Source organism: Oncorhynchus kisutch, linkage group LG3 (assembly GCF_002021735.2).
Source record: "Oncorhynchus kisutch isolate 150728-3 linkage group LG3, Okis_V2, whole genome shotgun sequence".
In the NCBI taxonomy this organism is placed as follows: domain Eukaryota; kingdom Metazoa; phylum Chordata; class Actinopteri; order Salmoniformes; family Salmonidae; genus Oncorhynchus; species Oncorhynchus kisutch.
Genome location: NC_034176.2, coordinates 19549098 through 19575971, shown reverse-complemented (window position 1 = coordinate 19575971; position 26874 = coordinate 19549098). Strand labels below are relative to the sequence as shown.

Below are 26874 nucleotides of genomic sequence, written 5' to 3'. Positions count from 1 at the left end.
GAAATTACCGGCAAGTGATCCAGGGGGTTCAATGATGCTGGTGGAATCCAAGTAGCAGTGACATGGCTGTTTGCAGCAAACACAGTGTGTCACATTTCTACAACTGAAGCCACTTTATGATTGTGAACTCTGAAAAATAGGAATAACAGTAAAGTAACAAGTTATATAATGAAACTAAATACACTGATGTAACTGAAAAAAATAGGTCAAATCAAAGAAACGTGAACGTCAAATATATTTAATAAACAAATAAATAAATAGTACCTCTGTGCCTCACTGAAGCATGACCTTTGATGTGGTTGTTGACCTTTGATGTGGTTGTTGACCTTTGATGTGGTTGTTGACCATATATTGTTCAGCCTTATGTGCAGAAGGGGCAGTGATGAAGATGACTGCTGCAGCATTTAGTTTATTTCCGCTCTACAATAACATGTCTCTATACATCAAAGAAAATAAGCATAGACATAAATGGCATGATAATTAGAAAGGCATAAAATAAGCTATTTAATTTCATGATTGTATATACTTTGTCTAGGCTGTGTAGACTCACTATGTGTAACTTAAGGAATGGCGGTCGGCATCAACGATACACATTTAGAGCCAGCCAAACACATGGCATATATTGAAGAAACACAAAAAAAATCAATCAATGTAAACTGAGGCTTACTGCTCAAGTAGGCACATTTGTCCAAATAAGATTCCCTCATTGTAAGCAATTAGCTAGCTCACATGCAAAAGGGTGCTATTGCTACTTAGCTAGCTCACGTGAAAAAGGGTGCAAATTAATAATAATAATTAACGGTAAATATTAAACGGTCTAGTGGAGGAATAGATCAATATGCTAACATCGGTGCGGTAGTTGGTCATATAAAAACATACCACTGCCCTGGTATAACATGAATATTACAAAGTACATTATGCATAATGACAGTCTCATTTACTTCCATGGTTTATATTTTTATCCATGTAGGTTAGGCTCGATTAAGAGTCGCTTCGTTGATGTTGATACTTTCGACGTTTACCTCAACTTTATCTTGGCCATTGTAAATGAGAACTTGTTCTCAACTAGCCTACCTGGTTAAATAAAGGTGAAATAAAAACTTGGGTGACCTTTAAGGGTTCAGGGTTAAACGCGTTTGACTCCTCCTACATTTAGCCTAGCCCTGAAGTTTGACTCTACACACATTGAGCCCTGCACCGAACTGCACGCTGCAGTCAGGGGTTTCTCCCTGCTGTAGCGCGATTGGAGGGCAGAGCACATGGCACAGGCACTTGGCCAGGGAGTCAGTGATAACTCATAAATAATTAACGGTAAATATTAAACGGTCTAGTGGAGGAATAGATCAATATATTAAACCCTATCCATAGCCTTATCAGTTCAACCCATAACTAAACATACACTAGCTCTGATCATCTCCAACCCCTAGGCTATTAGAGCTCAAACCAAGGCCTAACTTTATTTCCAAATCTAATCCTAGGGCAGCCTCATTTCCAACCCTAATCCAAATGTGAAGACAGATTTGAGATAAACAACTTAGGCTAATGCAGTCTATTCATCTATCATCATATACTGAAATGTATTAAAATTCGGGGGTAACCCCTCGACCAGGATTCAAATTCAGGTCCGACTGTCAACACAATACCTTATCCATTATGCCAAGAGATCCAACCCCATTGACAAGGTTGCTAGATGTTGCGGTAAGGTCACTACACGACCCCCTTCCTTCAGGAGCTATCTTGTCCCTACACTTCTCTATACCAAGTCCCTCACATCAAGTATACATGCCTCTGCAATTGCCTCACGAGTGCCATCCCACTTCTAACACAAATTTAGTGAATTCAGGGGGTTGCCCTGACCAGGACTCAAACGCGGGTCCAGCAACTGTCAACCCAACACCTAAGCCTTTACGCCAAGAGAACTGAACCTCTTGACGAGGGCCTGATTTGTGCACCCGAAACAAGAAATGGGATGATGATATTTGGTAGTAGGCCTAAACACATCCAGGAAGGATCAGTTTGGCATTAACTTTGATGCAAGAGTACATTTTAGTCAATCAGCAGACACTCTCATCCAGAGCAATTTACAGCAGTGAGTGCATACATTTTCATACAGGTCCACCATGGGAATCAAACCCACAACCCTGTCATTGCAAGCAACATGCTCTACCAACAGCACACAACTGACAGGAATGACTCCTGGGTAAATGTCCTGATATGCAGACCCAAAACAAGGAATAGGGTGTTCTGATGGTATTTTGTAGAGTGCTTGGAAAGGGATAGAAACGTTTTTAACACAAACAACAGTTGAGTTTTCTATTTACTGAAGTACAGTGGTGGAAAAAGTACCCACTTGAGCAAACGTAAAGATACCTTAATAGAAAAGGACTCAAGTAAAAGTGAAAGTCAACCAGTAAAATCCTACTTGAGTAAAAGTCTATAAGCATTTGGTTTTTAAAATATTCTTAAGTATCAAAAGTAAATGTAATTGCTGAAATATACTTAAGTATCAAAAGTAAATGTAATTGCTGAAATATACTTAAGTATCAAAAGTAAATGTACAAGTGTATATCATTTCACATTCCTTAGATTAAGCAAACCAGACGGCACCATTATTATTTTTCTAATGAATATCCAGGGGCACACCAATACTCAGACATCATTTACAAACGAAGCATGTGTTTAGTGAGTCCGCTAGATCAGAGGCAGTAGGATGACCAGGGATGTTCTCTTGATAAGTGTGTGAGTTAGACCATTTTCCTGTCCTGCTAAGCGTTCTAAATGTAACGAGTACTTGGAGTCAGGGAAAATGTATAGAGTACAAAGTACATATTTTTCTTTAGGATTGTAGTGAAAAACAGATACCCAAAAAAACTACTTAAGTAGTACTTTCAAGTATTTTTACTTATGTACTTTACGCCACTGCTGAAGTCACACCTTTTTCATTTACAAGTGAATACAGTATGTGCACATCAACAGTAGAGGGTGGTGTAGTCTCTTGTATTGACCCTTATGGCAACGCTTTACCTCAAGCCTGCAGATATAATGCTTTATAAATTGTTACAAGCATGTATGAGCCTTCAATGTCTTATGGTGAGGCTTATGATATGTCTCTCTATGTATCAACATTTCAACTGACAAAAATTGACTGGTACTGAGTCAGGCCCATTATTAGAAAGCATTACAAGGGAGGTTGTTCTCATGATGTCTTCTAATGCATTACATCTGCAGCTATTGCAGATGTAACATGTTACCACACTTACTCTACAATAGGCTTTCATTGAGCGATCACAATCAGTGTCCCATGCACCAAGGAACAATCAAAATCAAATCAGATTATATTTGTTACGTTCTTCATAAACAACAGGTGTAGACCAACAGTGAAAGGCTTACTTACGTGCCCTTCCTAACAATGCAGCAAAAATAGACAAATAAAATAACAAATATAACACGTAATAATAAAAGTAATAATAAATACACAATGAGTAATGATAACTTAATACAAAGGGTACCAGTAATAAGTTGATGTGCAGGGGTATGAGGTAATTGAGGTAAATACAGTGCCTTTCGAAAGTATTCGGCCCCCTTGAACTTTGCGACCTTTTGCCACATTTCAGGCTTCAAACATAAAGATATAAAACTGTATTTTTTTGTGAAGAATCAACAACAAGTGGGACACAATCATGGATATTTCAAACTTTTTTAACAAATCAAAAACTGAAAAATTGGGTGTGCAAAATTATTCAGCCCCCTTAAGTTAATACTTTGTAGCGCCACCTTTTGCTGCGATTACAGCTGTAAGTCGCTTGGGGTATGTCTCAGTTTTGCACATTGAGAGACTGAAATTTTTTCCCATTCCTCCTTGCAAAACAGCTCGAGCTCAGTGAGGTTGGATGGAGAGCATTTGTGAACAGCAGTTTTCAGTTCTTTCCACAGATTCTCGATTGGATTCAGGTCTGGACTTTGACTTGGCCATTCTAACACCTGGATTTGTTTATTTTTGAACCATTCCATTGTAGATTTTGCTTTATGTTTTGGATCATTGTCTTGTTGGAAGACAAATCTCCGTCCCAGTCTCAGGTCTTTTGCAAACTCCATCAGGTTTTCTTCCAGAATGGTCCTGTATTTGGCTCCATCCATCTTCCCATCAATTTTAACCATCTTCCCTGTCCCTGCTGCAGAAAAGCAGGCCCAAACCATGATGCTGCCACCACCATGTTTGACAGTGGGGATGGTGTGTTCAGGGTGATGAGCTGTGTTGCTTTTACGCCAAACATAACGTTTTGCATTGTTGCCAAAAAGTTAAATTTTGGTTTCATCTGACCAGAGCACCTTCTTCCACATGTTTGGTGTGTCTCCCAGGTGGCTTGTGGCAAACTTTAAACGACACTTTTTATGGATATCTTTAAGAAATGGCTTTCTTCTTGCCACTCTTCCATAAAGGCCAGATTTGTGCAATATACGACTGATTGTTGTCCTATGGACAGAGTCTCCCACCTCAGCTGTAGATCTCTGCAGTTCATCCAGAGTGATCATGGGCCTCTTGGCTGCATCTCTGATCAGTCTTCTCCTTGTATGAGCTGAAAGTTTAGAGGGACGGCCAGGTCTTGGTAGATTTGCAGTGGTCTGATACTCCTTGCATTTCAATATTATCACTTGCACAGTGCTCCTTGGGATGTTTATAGCTTGGGAAATCTTTTTGTATCCAAATCCGGCTTTAAACTTCTTCACAACAGTATCTCGGACCTGCCTGGTGTGTTCCTTGTTCTTCATGATGCTCTCTGCGCTTTTAACGGACCTCTGAGACTATCACAGTGCAGGTGCATTTATACGGAGACTTGATTACACACAGGTGGATTGTATTTATCATCATTAGTCATTTAGGTCAACATTGGATCATTCAGAGATCCTCACTGAACTTCTGGAGAGAGTTTGCTGCACTGAAAGTAAAGGGGCTGAATAATTTTGCACGCCCAATTTTTCAGTTTTTGATTTGTTAAAAAAGTTTGAAATATCCAATAAATGTCGTTCCACTTCATGATTGTGTCCCACTTGTTGTTGATTCTTCACAAAAAAATACAGTTTTATATCTTTATGTTTGAAGCCTGAAATGTGGCAAAAGGTCGCAAAGTTCATGGGGGCCGAATACTTTCGCAAGGCACTGTATGTACATGTAACTATGAATGAAGTGACAAGGCAATACGATAGATAATAAAAAGTAGTGGGCAGCAGTGTATGTGAAGAGTCAAAAATGTTAGTGCAAAAAGGGTCAATGCAGATAGTCTGGGTAGCTATTTGGTTAACTATTTAACTAACTAAGTAACTTAACTTCCAATCAGTCTTATAGCTTGGGGGTAGGAGCTGTTCAGGGTCCTGTTGGTCCCAGATTGCATCAGTACCGCTTGCTGTGCAGTAGCAGAGAGAACAATATATGACATGGGTGGCCGGAGAGTTTTATCAGAAACAGTGTGCCATGCACCATCAGCTATCCCAAACAGTGTGCCATGCACCATCAGCTATCCCAAACAGTGTGCCATGCACCATCAGCTATCCCAAACAGTGTGCCATGTACCATCAGCTATCCCAAACAGTGTGCCATGCACCATCAGCTATCCCAAACAGTGTGCCATGCACCATCAGCTATCCCAAACAGTGTGCCATGCACCATCAGCTATCCCAATCAGTGTGCCATGCACCATCAGCTATCCTAGTCAGTGTGCAATGTACCATCAGCTATCCCAACCAGTGTGCCATGCACCATCAGCTTTCCCAATTAGTGTGCCATGCAAAACATTCCATGTACTATCCCTCTCAGACTACCAAATACCATCAGAACATCCCATCCCTTGTTTTGGGTCCACATATCAGGAAAACAACCCAGAAGTCGTTCCTGTCAGTTGTGTGCTGTTTACTCATGCATAAAGGTTCATGGAAAAACTGCTCCTTCCTTGATGTGTTTATAAAAAAAAATATTCAACCTTTATTTTGTAAGATGGTTGCCACCACGTAGTCTGGGTTCCAGTCTTTTCCAAATCTTTGGTAAATGACAGGAGTGGCAAGGAGTGGAATGTAATAGCTGAACAGATGTGTCAATCAGGCTAAGTTTCACGCTCCCCAGTGTAGACAACATAGAGTTGCACAGTGGTGTCATAATACCCATAAAACCTAGCGGTCAACAGGGAAATGGTTCCAATAATTTTTACACCATTCATTTTTCCCATAGGGGATTTTAGAACCACTTAAAATAAGGGCTGTGTTTTGTGTAGGCTTACCCTGACATAACATTTTGATAACCATATAAATCTCTCTCAGACAATGAGACTTTTATCAATATATTTGACTTATTTCATCTCATATTCGAAAATGCTAATTAGCATCAAAATAAACATCATGCAAGACTACAAATCCCTGCAAGCTCCTGCTCGTCATCTCTAGCTGACACCTTTGCTAAAAGGTATTATGTCAATTTAAAACTTGCATAAGACGGTTCACAGAATTGTCAATTTTTCTGAAATGTAGCCAATTTATTAATTACTAAATTTAGCTAACATTAGATAGTTAATCCAGAGATTCTTACCTTTGCCTCGATTCGGCAGTCTCATTCAAATCATCATGTCATTTGCAGTACTTTATGATTGCCACATAAGCAGCTAATTAGATATACATGGTTATCAAAACGTCACGTCAAGGTAAGCCTACACGAAACACAGAACTTATTTAAAATGTTTCTAAAATTAATGATGTAAAAACAATTGGAACCATTTCCTTGTTTGACTGCTAGGTTTGATGGGTATTATGACTAATACTGTGGTACTCTATCCCTATGAGGTGTGGCACCCATCTTACAAAATCTCTACTTTACAATAGGCTTTCATTGAGCAATCACAATCAGTGTGGCATGCACTGTCTATCACAGTCAGTGTGCCATGCACCGGCTATCAAAGTCAGTGTGCCATGCACCGGCTATCACAGTCAGTGTGCCATGCACCGGCTATCACAGTCAGTGTGCCATGCACCGGATATCAAAGTCAGTGTGCCATGCACCGGCTATCACAGTCAGTGTGCCATGCACCGTCTATCACAGTCAGTGTGCCATGCAATGTCTATCACAGTCAGTGTGCCATGCACCGGCTATCAAAGTCAGTGTGCCATGCACCGGCTATCACAGTCAATGTGCCATGCATTGTCTATCACAGTCAGTGTGCCATGCACCACCAGCTATCACAGTCAGTGTGCCATGCACTGTCTATCACAGTCAGTGTGCCATGCACCGGCTATCAAAGTCAGTGTGCCATGCACCGGCTATCACAGTCAGTGTGCCATGCACCGGCTATCACAGTCAGTGTGCCATGCACCACCAGCTATCACAATCAGTGTGCCATGCACCGGCCATCACAGTCCGTGTGCCATGCACCACCAGCTATCACAATCAATGTGGCATGCACCACCAACTACCACAATCAGTGTGCCATGCACCGACTATCACAGTCAGTATGCCATGCACTGACTATCACAGTCAGTGTGCCGTGCACCACCAGCTATCACAATCAGTGTGCCATGCACCGGCCATCACAGTCCGTGTGCCATGCACCACCAGCTATCACAATCAATGTGGCATGCACCACCAACTACCACAATCAGTGTGCCATGCACCGACTATCACAGTCAGTGTGCCATGCACCACCAACTACCACAATCAGTGTGCCATGCACCGACTATCACAGTCAGTGTGCCATGCATCGACTATCACAGTCAGTGTGCCATGCATCGACTATCACAGTCAGTGTGCCATGCACCACCAGCTGTCACAATCAGCTCAATAAGTGATTAAAGCATTATTACACAATGGTGCACGTCATCTTGTGAGTCTGTCTAGTCTTGATGACTACAGACCAGTCATCTTGACCTCCTTGGTAATGAAGTCCTTTGAGAAACTGATTAAGAAGGCTTTTGGACAAGACACAGCACCATCTTGATCCGTTTTAGTTTGTATATAGGGCTAAGCTGGGTGTACAGGATGCTACTTGAGACCCTACTTGATCTTCTATGCAAACATATAGAGCACCAAAACTCATGCCAAGCTGTTATTTGTTGATTTCTCATCTGCTTTTAATACCATTCAGCCCCATCTGTTAGTGAACAAACTCACTAATAATTTTGGTGTAGACTCATATAGTGGGCTGGATCCTTGACTTTCTAACCAACAGAAGAACCCAGAGGGTGAAGGACGGTGAATGGGTGCTTGTCAGGGGAGCTATCATCATAAACAGGCTCACCCCAGGGGTGTGTCCTCTCGCCATTCCTCTACAATATATCCTGTACACTGATGATTGTCGTAGCCAGAACGAGAACAGATACATCCTGAAGTTTGCGGACCACTCTGTAATAGTCAGTCTCCTTCATGATAAGGAAACTGCACATGGCCCTGTTGTTAATGATTTTGTACATGGGTGTGACAGTGTATTCTTACAACTGAATGTGACAAAAAACAATTATATGTGTATTGATTTCAGGTGTCAACCCCCTACCCCTCAGAACACTATCATCAAGGGCCAGAAGGTAAACGCTGTAGACAACTACAAGTATTTTGGCACAAATTATTGATAATAACTTTGAGTCTAACACTGACATGTTGTGTAAGGGCCAGCAACGCCTTTTTTTGTCTCAGACAACTGGCAAAGTTCCAGGTAGAAAGGAGTCTTTTGTAAGTCGTACATAGAGTCTGTCTTAACATTTTATTTTATTTGCTGGTACGGCAACCTTGGTGTAAAAGTAAAAAATAGCTAGCTAGAAATAGTGAAAGTGGGCAGTAAGATCACAGGAGTCCAGCAGAATAGTCTGTCTGATCTGTACAACAGAAAGGCAGAATTCATCCTGTCTGACTATGCCTACCCCCCTACACCATGAGTTCCAGGTCTGGCTCCTGGTTTAGATTCCCCACTGTTAAGACTAACAGGCCCAAGCACTCCTTTACCCCTATGACCATTGCCCTTTTGAAGACAGAGGAGAGGTAGGCAGGTGAGGGATGAGGAGGATGATGTTTTTTCTTTCTGTCAGTACATTGACACATTGTTCACGAGAAGATCGAAGAATGCACAGAGCACTTCACTTATTAGGCAACTTTTGATTGTTATACTTGTGCACTGCTGCTAATGTCGATCACTAGAAGTCTACTGTATATAATTGGCTGTCAGGCAGATGACTTGATGGAATAGCCCATTGTATTACCTACAACTGTGTCTCATTGTGATCTATGTGGATTCTATATTTTTTTTTTTTTATTTATTTTACCTTTATTTAACCAGGTAGGCAAGTTGAGAACAAGTTCTCATTTACAATTGCGACCTGGCCAAGATAAAGCAAAGCAGTTCGACAGATAAAACGACACAGAGTTACACATGGAGTAAAAACAAACATACAGTCAATAATGCAGTATAAACAAGTCTATATACAATGTGAGCAAATGAGGTGAGAAGGGAGGTAAAGGCAAAAAAAGGCCATGATGGCAAAGTAAATACAATATAGCAAGTAAAATACTGGAATGGTAGTTTTGCGATGGAAGAATGTGCAAAGTAGAAATAAAAAAATAATGGGGTGCAAAGGAGCAAAATAAATAAATAAATAAAAATTAAATACAGTTGGGAAAGAGGTAGTTGTTTGGGCTAAATTTTAGGTGGGCTATGTATGTTCAATGTTGTTATTTATGCTCCTATGCTGAAAAACAAAGTGTCCCCTGGGACAATAAACTTGAAACCTGCCATCTACCCATTCAGTTCACCAGCAAAAAAGAGCAGGCATATTTTTTGTTTTGTTTTTATTGTCTATATCCATTTTATTATAACTATTATCAAGAACATATTATATAATTTCCTTCAGTAATGAATCTTCTTAGAAAATAATAAATGACATTGGTCTAGGTGACCAGATTGAGTTCAACAGTCATCGGAATAATTCAGAATGGTCTCACCACAGATGGATGCCTAATTCTCATATGAACACTTAAAGTACTAAGAACTTACATGTACATATTACAGAGGCTAGTGAAAGAAATACAATGTCCAGTACAAACATTATCTATAAAGTCAAAATGGATGGAAGTATTAGTACTAACAACCAATCCTAACAATCTTTGATTACTCTAGTAACAACACCCAATCAAAATATTTCAGTTCATCAGACCTGGAGGTTTTCAGTAGCACCCATGGGCTTAAGCTAGACAGCATTTACCCAGCTAAAAGTAAGAAAACTATAGCCTATTATAGCATGCAGTAGCACTTAACATCTGCTTCTATAGGCTTAGTCAGTGCCCTACTAATACAATAAAGTATGTGACTGGTAAATGTTTCACATTGTTCAGCATTAAGTGTTTCTCAAAGAAAACAAAGGCTCCAAAATACCAGGCTATCATATGAGTTAAGACAAAAGCAAAAAGTGTGCAAAAAGAAGAAATCGTTCAGTTGTGTCCTCGGTAAAACTGTCATCAAAACACTTCCCAATCAATCATTAATGACTTATACTGTTTTTCAATGCTTTCTTACGGCATCAGTGGCACGACTCTTTATGACGTAGCTTGTTTAAGAGCTACCAGGTGTACAGGCAGTTTGTATACAAAAGAAATATCTAGAAATACTATTCCTCTGAATTGGTAAATAAGCTTTATTATTAATGTTACATGTACATTATACATCTTTAACTGGAACTATCCAGCATGTCACTGGTCTGAAAAAACATTGTTCTTCATACTACGATGGAGTCGTAGTAGCTTACTGAAAGAATACATGAAAAACAACATAGTAATAACAATAACAAAAAACTTTGTACAGCTTATACAACTTTGGAGATATTTCTAGGGTGTTGTACATACAATATAGTTGCATGCCATTTTCTTCAATACGCTGAACTTTTGGCAACACTGGCACTGCCATCGTAAATGTCAGACTTGTCTCGTACAGTTCTCAGTCACGTGATACATGCAAACTTTATATACTTAAAATAGAAACAAATACACAATAACAAAATATCCACATTGACTACATTGAATCAGACTTGGCTCCTTAGTCAAGATGGACTGGGTTGAGGTCCAGTCTTCCATCCAACATGGCTGTTCCACACAAACCTCTCAGATATGCTCAAAAATCCTTACAATGGACCAGGACCGCATTCTTCTGAAAGGCAGAAAATGTGTGACACACACACACACAAAATCCACTGCTCTTCTATGCACAAAACACACAATCCTCTTGAGCACATATCTGTCCATCGTCCGTCCGACTCCCCCAACACACACACACACACACACACACACACACACACACACACAGTGCAATTCCAAATTATAAAACAAAATAAAAAACAAAAGGGTGGGTATTTCAGAAGTTCACAGTTGCAGCAGGTGTGTGATTGAGGGGTGAAGTCAAGTTGACAAGTTGACGAGCTCATGGGCCACAAACTGTTTCAAGCGCTCCAGGTACTGTCCGTAGAGCTCCACATCGTTGTGGCCGGCGCCCTCCACCCACAAGGGCTCCACGGGCCTCTGGCAGCGCTCGTACAGCGCCAGGCCGTGGGAAAAGTCGATCACCTCATCCTCTGTCCCGTGAATTACCAGCACTGGAGAAGTCACCTTGGAGATCTTGTCAATACTTTGGGAGGCGAGTTTAGATGGGCAGACGCACCACACACACGAGGGAAAGAACAGAGGAAAGAGGAAGGGAACTGTTAGGCAAGTATAATTTCCGAGCAATGATAAACAGATGACAGGAATAGGATTTAAAATAACTCAATGTAGTAATTTCAACGGCAGGCAGTTTACCCTTTTAGACTTGTCAACAGTGCAATTCTCTACGGCTGGCACAATTACTGTATAGCCAACGGTTATGAAAATAAAATAACCATCTAAAAAAATACAATTAATGGCTGCCTAGTATTGTGATGCAATAATTTCCATGGTAAGGTAGAATGTTCATTCAAATTATTTTAAAACCTCTTGAGAATCCGACCCCCCCCCCCCCCCATATCCAAATCTAACTGCCTGTAGCTCAGGGCCTGGCAAGGATAAGCATATTCTTGATACCAATTGAAAGGAAACACTTTGAAGTTTGGGGATATGTGAAATTAATGTAGGAGAATATAACACATTAGATCTGGTAAAATATAATGCATCATCTTTGAAATGCAAGAGAAAGGCCATAATGTACTATTCCAGGTTAGGCGCAATTTAGATTTTGGTCACTAGATGGCATAAGTGTGTGTGCAAACATTTAGTCTGATTCAATAAACCATTGTATTTCTGTTCAAAATGTTGTATCAAAATTGCCCAAATGTGCCCAATTGGTTTATTAATACAATTTCAAATTCATAACTGTGCACTCTCCTCAAACAATAGCACAGTATTCTTTCACTGTAATAGCTACTGAAAATTGGACAGTGCAGTTAGCTTAAATTCTTGTTAATCTTTCTGCACATAGCAGATGTCCTGTGAAATGTTCTTGTTACTTACAACCTTATGCTAATCACATTAGCCTACGTTAGCTCAACCATCCCATGGGGGGGGGGGGGGGGGGAGGGGGACGACACACCGATCCCATAGAGGTTATCTGATGTGGGTCATGCAATGGAATGTATTTTGTGCAATGCCAATTGAGTTGAATCAACTAATCACAGCACACATTGAGGAGTATACTTCCTGCTTTTATTTCCTGCTTTGCTCTATGGGTACACTTGCAATGGCCACCAGTCCACCCATTATGCCATCATTGACTTGAACGGGGACACCTGTTCTATTCATCCTATTTCTATGGCAGCACATGCAGTCAGGAGTGGAGGAGATGAGAAAATGTCTTTCTTTTTTAAATACGCACTTTGCCAAAGGTTATTTGAACGGTTATAATGGTGACCATGGTCATTTGGCTGACCAAAATTCCATGACAGTCACAGTCCTACGATTCTCCATAACCTGGCAGCAACCAAGGACCACCAGATGGATCATTTGAGTTAAGAGTGACTCAAACATGACTGCTTTATGATCTGTGTGTGTGTCACTCACTTGGGGAAGGCGTCAAAGCAGTAGGTTTTCTTGGTGTCTGGGAAGGCCACTCTCATGCCAGAGGTGAGGGGGGAGTGCAGGACGACCGCAGCGCTCTCGTAGCGTGCCGCCAGGTCCACGGAAGGGACCGTACCGATACTCTGACCATACACGATCACAGTCTCTGGCCTAATACCATACCTGGGGGCAGAGACACAGAACATTATCATCAGCAACACAGCATCAATTTCCTGATACTATGAGTAAGGACGATGACAAGGTAGGATGTCGATGATGATGTAGACCAAGAGAAGGATGATGACAGTTTGTCAGTCAGTCGCTATTAACAAGATTCCGTCACCCCACTCAGGTCAGAAGTCCAGTAGTCAGGAGGGAGCTTATGTCTAGGATCAGTCGGTGTGGGAGCATTGACGTGTCAACGAGGGGTGTGGTGGGACAAGCAGGAGATACCGATAGAAAAAGAGAGGGAGAGAAAGGCATTCCACAGCTGATTATGGAGAATGTGACCAACACAGTCAGTCAGCTGACTTTCCCAGCTATAAACCGCTGCAGGACTGATCACACAAACATCACCAGTTCTACCTAGCCCAGCCTGTAGAACACTGACACAAGGGTAGGTCATCCAACTGGTTGGAGAGTGACAGCACAGACATATGATGCGTGGAGGTTCACAGGAGGTCCCAAGAGGTCAAAACCTTCTGATGACAGAGTGGACTAAGTAGGCGCACAGGGCCCATAGGAACTAGACTATATTAAGAACTAGAATCCTCAAATGTGGGTGAGGAATTTTAAATTCAGCCTCTTCTTTGCCGGCAACTGTTCTGAGCAGCAGCATTACCTCAAACAGGCGAGCCAGGCTATAGCAGGTTGGCCAAAACCTAACATGTCAAACCACAGTGTGTAATGTTTATAACAGTTCATGTAAAACATATGATATAAAGTACAGCCAGGGACTGTAACACTAGTGGATCAGGTGAATGTAAGTGACTGTGTGTGTGTGTGTGTGTGTGTGTGTGTGTGTGTGTGTGTGTGTGTGTGTGTGTGTGTCTGTGTGTGCATCCAGGCAAACTTAGGGTCAATTTCAGCATGAACTCACTTTACCTCACTGAGCACGCTCCATGGTTATATAAGCTCTCCACTACCCAATCATCAATTTATTCCCCGAGACCAATCCAATCTATAACGCAGAGAGAGCGAGGGAGAGAGCAAGAGCAAATGAAAGGGAAGAAATAGGGGAAGACCAGAACCACTGACAGTAGAGGTCAACAAGGGGGAAGCAGCTAGGCTATAAGATAATTGTGTCTCGTGTTCTATACTGGGTCATATTTTCAACTGAAGAGGACCTGCTGCTACATACGTTAATAGCACGTTAATCACTGCTCTCTCTCCTGCCCTCAGTCATGTCAATCGGAACTGAAAATCGAGTTACACTCAATACGAACCATACTATACCAAATTACATTACAAACTACTTACTGTGTTGGTTGCCATGGGCACTACTGTGTGTGTGTGTGTGTGTGTGTGTGTGTGTGTGTGTTTGCTGACGGGACCTTTATTTTGTCTCCAATCAATAATATGATTGATCAGGAAGTTTGTTGTTTTCACTTCCTGGGGCAGAGGCTGCAGTGAGTATCTGTCTGAAACCTCATTGGACATCTGTTACTAGGCTACACGTCAATATTAGACTTGGAAGGATTTACTGCTGGAACAGATCCAAGTGAAAAGAAAATGGAACAGCACTATTCTATTTGAGTGGACATCCCTCACAGCAGGTTCCCACTGACAAAACCCAACCCTTTTAGTTCCACAAATAGTGTGCTCTCTCTGTGTGTGTGTGTGTGTGTGTGTGTGTGTGTGTGTGTAAAAATGCTGTAAAGCAAGAATGCTTTCTAAAATATACATGTTAATAGTTTATTTATCAATTAACAAAATGCAAAGTGATTGAACAGAAAAACATACATCAAAACAATATTTGGTGTGATCACCCCTTGCCTTCAAAACAACATAAATTCTTCTAGGTACACTTGCACACAGTTTGAAGGAAGTCGGCAGGTAGGGTGGCCCAAACATCTTGGAGAACTAACCACAGTTTGAAGGAAGTCGGCAGGTAGGGTGGCCCAAACATCTTGGAGAACTAACCACAGTTTGAAGGAAGTCGGCAGGTATGGTGGCCCAAACATCTTGGAGAACTAACCACAGTTCTCCTGTGGATTTAGGTAGCCTCAGGTGCTACTCTCTCTTCATATAATCCCAGATAGACTCAATGATGTTTGGGGTCGTTGTCACGCTGCAGAATAAATATGGGGCCAATCAGATGCATCCTTGATGGTATTGTATGATGGATAAGTATCTGCCTGTACTTCTCAGCATTGAGGAGACCAATCATTCTCACCAAATCCCCAACTCCATTTTCAGAAATGCAGCCCCAAACTTATAAGGAACCTCCACCATGCTTCACTGTTGGGTGCAGACCCTCATTCGTGTACCGTTCTCCAGCCCTTCAGAGAACAAACTGCCTTCTGCTACAGCCAAATCTTTCACATTTTGACTCATCAGTCCAAAGCACCTGCTGCCATTTTTCTGCAACCCAGTTCCTGTGTTTTCGTGCATAGTTGAGTCGCTTTCCATGTCGAAGGTATGGCTTTTTGGCCGCAAGTCTTTCATAAAGGCCGCTTCTTACCAGACTTCTCCGGAAAGTAGATGAGTGTACAAGGGTCCCACTGTTTTCTGCCAATTCTGAGTTGATGGCACTGCTGGACATCTTTTGATTGCGAAGGGAGTAAGCATGATGTGTCTTTCCTCTGCTGCAGTAAGTTTCCTTGGCCGACCACTGAGTCTACGGTCCTCAACGTTGCCCGTTTCTTTGTGCTTCTTCAAAAAGAGCTTGGACATCTGGAAACCCCTGTCTGCCTTGACATGTCTGTCTGGGCGAGACCTTACTGATGCAGTATAACTACCTTGTGTCTTGTTGCTGTGCTCAGTCTTGCCATGGTGTAGGACTTCAGCAACCTCACCTGGTTAGCAGAGTTTGGCTGTTGCTCACCCAGTTTTATTCCCCCTGTTTCTCTGTTTCAGTTAATGATCGCATTTCAACCTACATATTGAATTGATTACCATTAGCACCTGTTTGGCATAATTGTTTAATCATACACCTGATTATGTGCCAACAAAATCCCTGACTTTGTGCAAGTGTACCTACAAGAATTGATGATGTTTTGAAGGCAAAGGGTGGTCACACCAAATTTGCATTTCGTTAATTGATAAATATAATTTATTAACATGTCTATTTTTGAAAGCATTCTTACTTTAGGGCATTTTTTCACACCTGCCTAAAACTTTTGTACAGTACTGTATGTACCAATAAAGTGTGTCTGCTGACGGTGTGGGACACACCTGCTGACTCATGATTGAGTCACCTGAACACGCAGGTAAGACAGGACCTCCCCCTGCACCAGAACATAGGAACACGAGCGTGTGCAAACACAACACATTTTCCTCTCTGACATCAACGCAAATGCAACCTAAACTCAAACACATCATTAAAACAGTATCTTGCTTTTAAAACTCACCTCAAAGTGATTGGTCAATTTGAGGAACAAGTTCAACAACAGGTTGAAACTGAGTGAAAAACATGTTGTTTCAAAGCCTAACAACTAAAATGGACAGCGCTTTCTAAGGTGATGACTAATTCAAAACACCATATGCATATTAGAGCTTACGCATCAGCATAGGCCTATGTATGAGCTAGCTAAAATAAATCACGGGTTTATTATGATTGTGTATATTAGACTTTTTAAAATGTAGACGTTCCAAAGGCGCACATCAATGGCTTGTATGCATGCAGGCCTGGAGATGCTAAACATCTTTATGATAATTAAGTGTAAATTACCATGATACAGGCAGACTTTTGCATGACAATAACCAGCTGACAACATTTCATGACCGCCACAGCCTCATCTCCAGCCCTCATTTAACTTGCAAGAGAAACACACTCACATAAAACAGACAGCGGCAGGATGCTAAAGGGGAGACATTGAGAGAGAGCTTTTAGATATGATAAATAATTCACGTTCAAAGTCAGTAGGCCCACAGCTTTTTTTCCGCACAAGCCAAACACATCTCATATAGACTATGACCTGTAGTCAGCCACAGGTAAAACAGTCATGTTTTACCTGTGACTGTTTTACCTGTGGCTGACTACAGGTCATAGTCTATATGAGATGTGTTTGGCTTGTGCGGAAAAAAAGCTGTGTGTCAGAAACGATGTATGGGTTTCCCCACTCTTATATATATGTATATATATATATTTTTTACTTTCCCCCCCAATTTTGTCATATCCAATCGGTAGTCACAGTCTTGTCTCATCGCTGCAACTCCCGTAGAGTCGAAGGTCGAGAGCCGTGTGCCCTCCGAAACACAATCCAACCAAGCCGCACTGCTTCTTGACACAATGCCAGCTTAACCCGGAAGCCAGCCGCACCAATGTGTCTGAGGAAACACCGTACACCTGGCGACCGTGCAGCGTGCATGTGTCCGGCCCGCCGCAGCAGTCGCTACAGCGCGATGGGACAAGGACATCCCTGCCGGCCAAAACCTCCCCTAACTCGGACGAAGCTGGGCCAATTGTGCGCCACCCCATGGAGAGACACGTCTCTGGAATTCAAGTCAAACACGGGCAGTGAAACACAGCACCAAGATGAACCATTTGAGTGTTAAATAAAGGAGGCCAGGGCTCCCTGTAGAATGGAGAATAGGAGCACATGCTGCGTTGAGAATTGGGTCTGGCAGTGGCATGGCTAAGAAGCAGCAAGGTGGAGGTAGAAGTTTGCCATTGCGCTGATCTGAGGTGTCTTTTTGCCCTCTTTATGGTTACATATAATACTTCTGGGAAGGGTGGGATGATCTTGGATCTGCCATTAGGGTCAGCTTCTATCTTGAGGGTGTCAGTCAGTTTGGCAATTATGGGACAGAAATGACATGGATCTTTGGATTACCAGTGGATGGGTGACAAAGTGGGGCAGAACCTGGCATAGATTTTGGGTGGAATAGTATGTGACGTTGGAGACACCAAGCCCTGGCCAGTTGAAAACGTGCAGGGTTGGAAGCACCCGAATCGGGCACAGAGCTGGGCTATACTAAGCCTTGGGCCAAATTAAAAGTAGCACAGCCTCATCTCACCTGATAGTGTAAATTAGTCTATTGTCAATCAACATGGACTACAAACCCCACCACCCATGTTGTGCTGTCTCACGGTTCTCCCCTCTGGTTCTAACCAATGTGAGCCGACGCTGGTAGATGGGACGGCAGTACTATAACTGTTCATGTTGCTTCATTCTTCGTACTTGGAGATTTGTTATGGAATTTGCAATGCAAAGTCTGTCCCACAGACATCCAAACTGCTGTAGCCTTCATGCATGGAAACAGGCAGGGACTCTACTCCTCACTGACGGGCAGTTTAACACTCTGCCAGAGAGAAAGCTCTGCCGATCACTGTTACATTACGGTCTGAAGCCATAAGCCACATTGTGATGTTGAGTTCAATATTGGCCTCCTGAATATTTTATCCCCATCTATGTAGCTACACTGCACAATTAAATGTGAGCAGAAAATTTGCACACAAAACACCTCTAATAGCTAATGGTAGTGCAGCCATGCAAACCCAGACAACCCACCCAAAGCCACAGTTAATAACAATCCTTCATTTGTTTTTCAGTCTAAAGCAGTTCCGCCACTGGGTTAAAAGCGGAGGGATGGTGCTTGTAGAAATGTAACTATTCTCAAAAAGTGTAGCCTGCATAAAATTAATCTATGGATGCAAGAACTGAGAGTCCGTGATCATTTCAATATCTAAGGCTAGTTCCTGTATGTCATTTAGGCCGACTGAATTAGCCACATCACATTATGGAACCACTATGCAATCATATTCCCATTCCAATAGTAAGTTGTTGGGGGCTTCATATTTCTCCTGTTTTTCTAGTATTATATTGTTGTTGATTATTGCATTGTTGGGTTTGAAAGAAAGGCATTTACTTGTGTATGTGATATTAAGTTGACACCTTCCTCAGTTGTTTAACAGGTATCTAGCCTATATGTTGGGCCATGAGAAAAAAACCATATTTTGTATTCATTTTTAAATAGAGGACACACACACACACACACACAAAGCCAGAGCACAACCCAATATGCCTTTTTTGGGTCCAATGCAGATTCCAATTTTTGGGGAACAAAACTTATATCTAAAACTTAGTTCTCATACACTGTCATCCAAAAAAACAATTGTCCAAGAAATATGCTTCAAATGTTGATTTCTTACATTGTGACAATGACACATCATGAGAATGGTGTCTAGAGAAGTTTGAGATGACCTCTTTCACCCTGTGTTGAAAATCAGTCAATGGAATTGTCGCCCAATATCCATTCATTGGTAACAGAGACAGTAGCTGCTTCAAACAGAAATCAGTGTGCAGCATATGAATCAGATTTCCAAAGCAGGGAAGAGGGGGAGGTCATAGAGGACAAAGGGATGAAGAGAGGAGGAGAGAAATCAGGTCAGTGTGTCCAAGATACAAAAACTATTGTCTACCATAGCAATAAAATTATTGTGTAATTCACAATCCAATGAAATCATCTGAAGATGGAATAGTTGGATAAAAAACATTAACATCTCTCTCTAACCCCAACCCTCCCATCCCACACCTCTAACCCCACGTCCATCCCATCTCCCTCTAACCCCACCCCCACCCCTCTAACCCCATCTCTAAACCCACCCCCACCCCTCTCTAAACCCACCCCCACCCATCTCTCTAACCCCACCCCCATCTCTCTAACCCCACCCCATCTCTCTCTAACCCCACCCCATCTCTCTCTAACCCCACCCCATCTCTCTCTAACCCCACCCCATCTCTCTCTAACCCCACCCCATCTCTCTCTAACCCCACCCCATCTCTCTCTAACCCCACCCCATCTCTCTCTAACCCCACCCCATCTCTCTCTAACCCCACCCCATCTCTCTCTAACCCCACCCCATCTCTCTCTAACCCCACCCCATCTCTCTCTAACCCCACCCCCATTTCTCTCTAACCCCACCCCCATCCCACAACATGCATCCTCTATCGTGGGATAATTAGATCAAGCCTGATTCTGTTGTGCTTTGACGAAATTACATTTTAAATCTGATTTTCTGAAACAGTCACGGGTGACAGTGTGTGTGTGTTTCCACAGGACTGTGGTTGTTTCTTGTGTGTGTGTGTGCAGAAGGAACAAGTAGGCTAAGACGAGGAAAATGGTACAACACACACACAGGTAATATGTGTAGGGGGGAGATCAGCAACAGAAGAGAATGGCTACAGTCAAATGGATATGAGATTTGCAGGAGAACCACACAGATGGTAGCAGGCATACATGTTTCTCAGCCCCAGCTACAGTATGTCTGTCTGTATGTCGGCTAGTCCCTGTATGGAAATGGTTTCCTGTTTAACTTTACTCTCAGACCTGTCCCATGGGGGCAAAGGGGCCTACTGTATGGAGAAACACTTATTCTAGTCAATGTCATCACAGTGGGCAATTTAGTTATCCTCTTCCTGTTTGTGTATTTGAATGTTCCATCCTTTCTCTGACTCATTTGTTTGTCCCTTTGATTTGTTGTCATGATGCAGGAAATAAGTCTGGATTCACTTTTATCCCCAAAACTGTGCATAAACAATACGTAGCCTAAACATCTCACATACGCTCGGACACACACATAAAAGACTCAGCTGAGAATGAAGGACAGGACAGAGGGGAAGGGTAGAATCCATAGAGGGAAACTCACTTGCTCTGCCTGTCTGTCTGTGTGTGTCTGTCTGTCTGTCTGTCTGTCTGTCTGTCTGTCTGTCTGTCTGTTGTGTGTCTGTCTGTCTGTCTGTCTGTGTGTGTCTGTCTGTCTGTGTGTGTCTGTCTGTGTGTGTCTGTGTGTGTCTGTCTGTGTGTGTCTGTCTGTGTGTGTCTGTGTGTGTCTGTCTGTGTGTGTCTGTCTATGTGTGTCTGTCTATGTGTGTCTGTCTATGTGTGTCTGTCTATGTGTGTCTGTCTATGTGTGTCTGTCTATGTGTGTCTGGAACCCCACCTGGGACCTAGAGCAGAGCTGCCAGTAAAAGCTAGCAAGAGAAAATAAAACAGGAGAGGGGGAAGTCATAGAGGACAAATGGAGGAGAGAAGCGAGATCAGAGGGAGAGAGAGGAGTGTTGGAGAACTAGAGGTTATGTGGGGATCGATTCATTGATAGATGGATGGATGGGATGGCCAGAGGGGTGGGGAGAGGATCTGATGAACAGAAAACCATTGCCTTGGGGGCGGCCGGGTAGAAGGTTGAGGAGAAAGCCCCTAGCCTACACATTTTCAAACATCATTTAATGTAACGAAAAATAAATGCTTTCTCCACTTCGCTTTCCAACCAAGGATGTTTAAGTCATGGTGCGAGCTTGGGTGGAACGATAGTCAGCAACTCTTGGTAGGACACATCAACGTCACAAACAGCCACTTACTTGCAATCTCACTCCTCCACTATCACATCTGCCCTCCTCCCTCGTCCCCTTACTCACCGTGTCCTGAGTGCATGCCAGGCGGCGTCCACATCAGCGTACAAGTTCTTCTCGGAGGGTTTCCCAGAGCTGGCCCCGTAGCCCGAGTAGTCGTAGGAGAAGACGTTGCAGTTGATGCGTGAGCCCAGGCCGATGTAGAAGCTGCTCATCTGGCCCAGGTCCACCGCGTTGCCGTGTGAGAAGAGGAGTGTGAAGCGGGCGTTGGGTGAGCAGCGCACAAACATGCACGCGATGCGGTTGCCGCGTGAAGTGCGCGTCATGAAGCACTCGATGGCGTCCTTCTCACGCGCTGAGTATTGCCAGTCTGCGCGCTCAGACAGGTGCAGGGTCCAGCGGCTCCCGCTCTCATCACACATGAGGGTGTAGGTGGGCTCCGGGGGCAGGAAGGCCAGCTTGGAGGTGATCTTGCTGGGGCATGGAGGGCAGCAGAACAGGCAGCACAGCTCACTCAGGGACAGGTGGTTCATCCTCAAACACTACTGGGGGAAGGGGAATGAGAGGAGACATTACCATTCACTATTACTAATAGGGTATTATTGACATGGCACATTCAATAGCCTACATTAGCTTGATCTCACCAAGACTGAGGACAAATGAAAGAGGGTTTAAGGTATGTGTGTGCGGTCTGTACGTGTGGTTAGGTTAATTGTCTCATTTCCAGCCCCCGCAGTTATTGACAGCCATTTTGAAAAATATGCTCAGACACACACCGACACACAGCTGCGACTCACGGCAGTCTCGACCACTGATGCATGCCTCCCACAAACAGACCAACAGACTGAGCCACATACGTTAAAGCCTATAACCAGACTTCACCTCAGCTTAAACAGAAACTCCTTATCAGATATAGTCTTATCTAAACACATTGAGGCTAAAAATGTGTTAGTGCTTCGGGAATCGAGCGAGAGAAAAAGCTAGAAAATATCATTACTGTGTTTAGACATATGGGCAAGTGGGAAATGCACATGAACTCCTCTTAGGCCTGCCCTTAACACAGAGCTGGTTTTTTACATACACTATCGATTCCCTTCTGCATGCATGGCCTCCCTTGGCCCTGAGATCATTCGACAGCTATAGCACTGATAAACATTTATTCTGTCTGCCTCAAAGTGTCAATCCTAAATTCGGTCCATTGCTATAGAATGCTTCATTCTATAGCTAGAGGACTTCTGCTTTCTCCAGGAGTGATAAGTATAATTTTTTGACTTCATCTGTTGTTGTCTAGTACTATATTTTTGCTAGCTAGGGCCATCTACTTGAAGTGCTGCCTGTCTTCCCAGTAGCCTACTTGGTGTGTGAACTAATGCACAGAACTGTCTGTTGATCGTTGACACATCAAATAGGATTATGGGTAAAGGGCGACCGATTAATTAGGGCCGATTTCAAGTTTCCATAACAATCGGAAATCTGTATTTTTGGACACCGATTTTGGCCGTTTTTTGTGTTTTTTTTTAACACCTTTATTTAACTAGGCAAGTCAGTTAATTAAGAACACATTCTTATTTTCAATGACGGCCTAGGAACGGTGTGTTAACTGCCTTGTTCAGGGGCAGAACGACAGATTTTTACCTTGTCAGCTCAGGGATTCAATCTTGCAACCTTACAGTTAACTAGTCCCACGCTCTAACCACCTGCCTCTCATTGCACTCCACGAGGAGCCTGCCTGTTACGCGAATGCAGTAAGAAGCCATGGTAAGATGCTAGCTAGCATTAAACTTATCTTATAAAAAACAATCAATCAATCATAAATCACTAGTTAACTACACATGGTTGATGATATTAATAGTTTATCTAGCGTGTCCTGCGTTGCATATAATCGTTGCGGTGCGCATTCGCGAAAAAGGACTGTTGTTGCTCCAATGTGTACCTAACCATAAACATTAATGCCTTTCTTAAAATCAATACACAAGCATATATTTTTAAACCTGCATATTTAGTTAATATTGCCTGCTAACATGAATTTCTTTTAACTAGGTGTTCTCTTGCAACAGAGTCAGGGTATATGCAGCAGTTTGGGCCGCCTGGCTCGTTGCGAACTGTATGAAGACGTTTTATTGACGTATTATATTAATTTAAAATAAGTGTTCATTCAATATTGTTGTAATTGTCATTATTACAAAAACTTTTATTTTTATTAATAAAGGCCGATTAATCGGTAGTGGCTTTTTGTTGGCCTCCAGTAATCGGTATCGGTGTTGAAAAATCATAATCGGTTGACCTCTAATTAAAGGGGCAGGGCAATTTGTGACTGTTGTGGTTTAGGTAATCAGTGACAGAGGCTGTCTCGTCGTCAAAACTAAGACCGTCGCCGAAACGAAGACAGTTCTGCTGAGTTATAGGAGAAAGAGAGGAAGGCTCCACACCACTCCCTCACTTGAATATCTTACCTAGTTACTTTCAGATCCCATTTTGCTCCATTGTAGCTTTGGCAACTATGTGTGTGTTTTCTATCCCAGTTTGCTCCTCTCCCTGTAGGCTTTACAGATGCTCCCCACCCCTTGGCTGCAACCCTTCTAATTTAGTGTACCCTGCGCGCAATACCCATGTGGAATTCCTTGTCTCCGGCAGCGTTTGGAACTGCCTATCTGTGGTCAAGAACGCAGAGTTCATCTTAGCCTATGCTGCCCTTCAGTCCCTAGACTTTTTGGTCCTGATGGAGACATGGAACACCCTAGAGAATACTGCTACTCCAGCTGCTCTCGCTTCATCTGGCTAGTTCTCTCTCATAGTCCGCGTGCATCTGGTCATTGCGGTGGTGGCACAGGGCTGCTCATTCCTCCTAAGCTGAGATTTTCTATTTTCTCCACTCAAGCTTAACATTGTTGTCATCTATCACCCACTGTGTGCCCTTAGAGAGAGTTCCTTAACGAGCTTGAGCTCATTTCCTGACAATGGCTTACCGCTCTTCGTACTGGGCGACTTCAACCTCCTGACGTCTGCCTTCGACTCATTTCTTTTCATCTTTTTATTTCTCCTCCTTGCCTCTTTTGACCTCACCCATTCCCAGTCCCTTCCCACTCAAAGCAGGCAATACGCTTAACCTCATCTCTACTAGATTCTGTTCGGCTACTAACGTCACGGCAACCCCCCTTCAGGTCTCAGATCACTAAATTGTTTCCTTTTCTATCTCCTTCCTAGCCACTCAGGTTGTCATGCGCCACCACAATCTTTGCTCCCACTCTCCTCTTCTATCCTACCATCTCTCTCTTCTGCTAAATCCTTCTCCCCCCTGTTCCCCGATTTCACCTTTTCGACCCTACTATCCTCATCCTATGACTTGCACTGTCCCCGCCACTCCTGCTCCGTGGCTGATTGACTCATTGCAAGCTTACAGAACAGGGCTGCAAGGAGCTGAGAGAAAATGGAGGAACCTTCTCTTCCTCTGTAACTGCTGCTAAAGCCACTTTCTATCACTCTAAATGCCAAGCTTTTGCCTCGAACCCTAGAAAACTATTTTCCACCTTCTCCTCCTTTCTTAATCCTCCATCCCCTCCCTAATCCCTTTGCAGACAACTTTGTCAACTACTTTGAAAAGAAGGTTGGCGAAAGCCACTCCTCATTCACTCAGCCTATTGAGTCCACTGGTCCTGCTCACACAGAACTACCTTACGCCTTGAACTCTTTCTCCCCCCGCGACTAGTGACGTCCGGCCGCCCGACAACCTGCCAGCTTGACCTCATCCACTCTTCCAGACCATGTCTGGAGACGTTCTCCCATTCCCCATCGCTGACCAATGACTATGCCCCCTCTTACTTCAAAATAGCCCGAGGCACTCCTCCAGAAACCAACACTCCACCCCTCTGATGTCAAAAACTACAGACCGGTATCACATCTTTATTTTATTTCCAAAAACGCATGCCGTCTCTGACAAACCTCTCTTGCTATCTCTCTCAGAACGATCTTCTTGACCCTAACCAGTCAGGCTTCAAGACTGTTGACTCAACCGAAACTGCTCTTCTCTGTGTCAAGGAGGCTCTCCACACTGACAAAACTGACTTTCTCTCCTAGGGGGGTATTTTAAATTATCCCACAGCACCACCCCTAGCACTCACTTGTCTTTCTTGCAAGCAATCTGGCCATCCAGAATCAGAACAGGCAAAGTTCTACCCCATGGAAGCGCACAAATCTTTTTCATGACTAGTCAGCCAACACATCTATAAAAGCAATTCCGATTCTAGGGGACCCCATAACGTTACACATCAGCTAGGGTTTGTTTTAGAGACTATCCAAAAGGCCTGGTTATAGACATCCTGATACATTTAGCTACAACGTTAGTTTACGGTGGTACTGGAGATTTATCAACGCCTGTCAAATAGTCTGATTAATCAGGCTGTAATACAAAATTAATTGGTATATACCGCCTGATTAATCTTCCTAGTTGGGGGTGCTTACCAGAAATGATTCGTAACGATTATATATTAACGTTAAAGAAAATAAATCGTAGGGCCATCTTTACCAGCCTATGATGACTGAAATGTAAACAGTGGTCGGCAAAGGTACAGCAAACACGTCGTTGTGTTACGGATGTAATCGTTGCTCTGAGTAAAGTAACGGATCGCCAAACGACTTGTGGGAACTCCTTCCCCCTTCTTCACGCGAAGTGATTGAGATGCATTATATCAAATATGTTTACGCCACACCCTTAAACGAAAGAGAAGTACTTCCTAACAGCCAATAATTGACGTTATTAATGAGCTAATAGTCGATAGAACATTTTTGCTAGTAGCTAGCTAGGCTACCCGAAGAGGATCACACACATACCTGGTAATGTTGCGGATTGTAGTTAGTATTTCGATGATTCTGGCGAGTAACTTAGCTAGCTAACTGCCGTAGACAGATAACACGTACAAGTAGTTAACGTTAACCAGGCAGGTTGACTCGAAAATGCCTTAGCTTATCTTCCCTTCGTCCACTCTGGTTAGCAGGGTAGCTATGAATCTTCTTGACGTTTACACACGACTACTGTCTACCCAAACCAAGCTCCAAATATTTGACACTCAGTCTTGTCCATGTGGTCCGGATATTAACTTAAATGCTTCCACAAGACACATGTAAACCAAATATCTTATATAATGTTGACTTCAGTCACAGGTTCAATACTTGTAGCTAAACCACTGTTGCTTGCTGACTGTCTTCTGTACGGAAAACGGAACAAAAAAAACATCGAAACCGTAGTGACGCCAGTATGATTGGATTGGCTTATAAGAAAGCCAATTAGAAACGACTATTTTCTAACAAAGGCCAATCAGATTTCTC

The 26874-nt window shown here is 42.9% G+C and overlaps 1 protein-coding gene across 2 annotated transcripts; it reads right to left on the bottom strand.

Moving 5' to 3' along the window:
• Positions 1 to 10633: 10633 nt before the first annotated feature.
• Positions 10634 to 26794, bottom strand: LOC109876887 (alpha/beta hydrolase domain-containing protein 17B). Of its 2 annotated transcripts, none has more exons than XM_020469240.2 (4): positions 26380 to 26794; positions 21619 to 22097; positions 13040 to 13219; positions 10634 to 11636 (listed from the first exon to the last, which is right to left on the bottom strand). In XM_020469240.2, the coding sequence occupies exons 2-4, from the start codon at positions 22083 to 22085 to the stop codon at positions 11411 to 11413; spliced, it is 873 nt and encodes a 290-aa protein (XP_020324829.1). In that variant the 5' UTR covers positions 22086 to 22097; positions 26380 to 26794; the 3' UTR covers positions 10634 to 11410. The 2 variants fall into 2 exon arrangements, with proteins under 2 accessions (XP_020324829.1, XP_020324835.1); XM_020469246.2 differs by having other exon boundaries at positions 21619 to 22094.
• Between the last annotated feature and the right edge of the window lie 80 nt (positions 26795 to 26874).

What these genes read in the sequence shown, in the direction of transcription:
- LOC109876887 (XM_020469240.2), bottom strand. Translation starts at nt 22,085, where the DNA reads ATGAACCACCTGTCCCTGAGTGAGCTGTGCTGCCTGTTCTGCTGCCCT. An exon ending in TGGCATGCACTCAGGACACG is followed by an intron (nt 13,220 to 21,618) that starts GTGAGTAAGGGG and finishes CTCTGCCCCCAG; the next exon opens with GTATGGTATTAGGCCAGAGA. An exon ending in TGCTTTGACGCCTTCCCCAA is followed by an intron (nt 11,637 to 13,039) that starts GTGAGTGACACA and finishes CGCCTCCCAAAG; the next exon opens with TATTGACAAGATCTCCAAGG.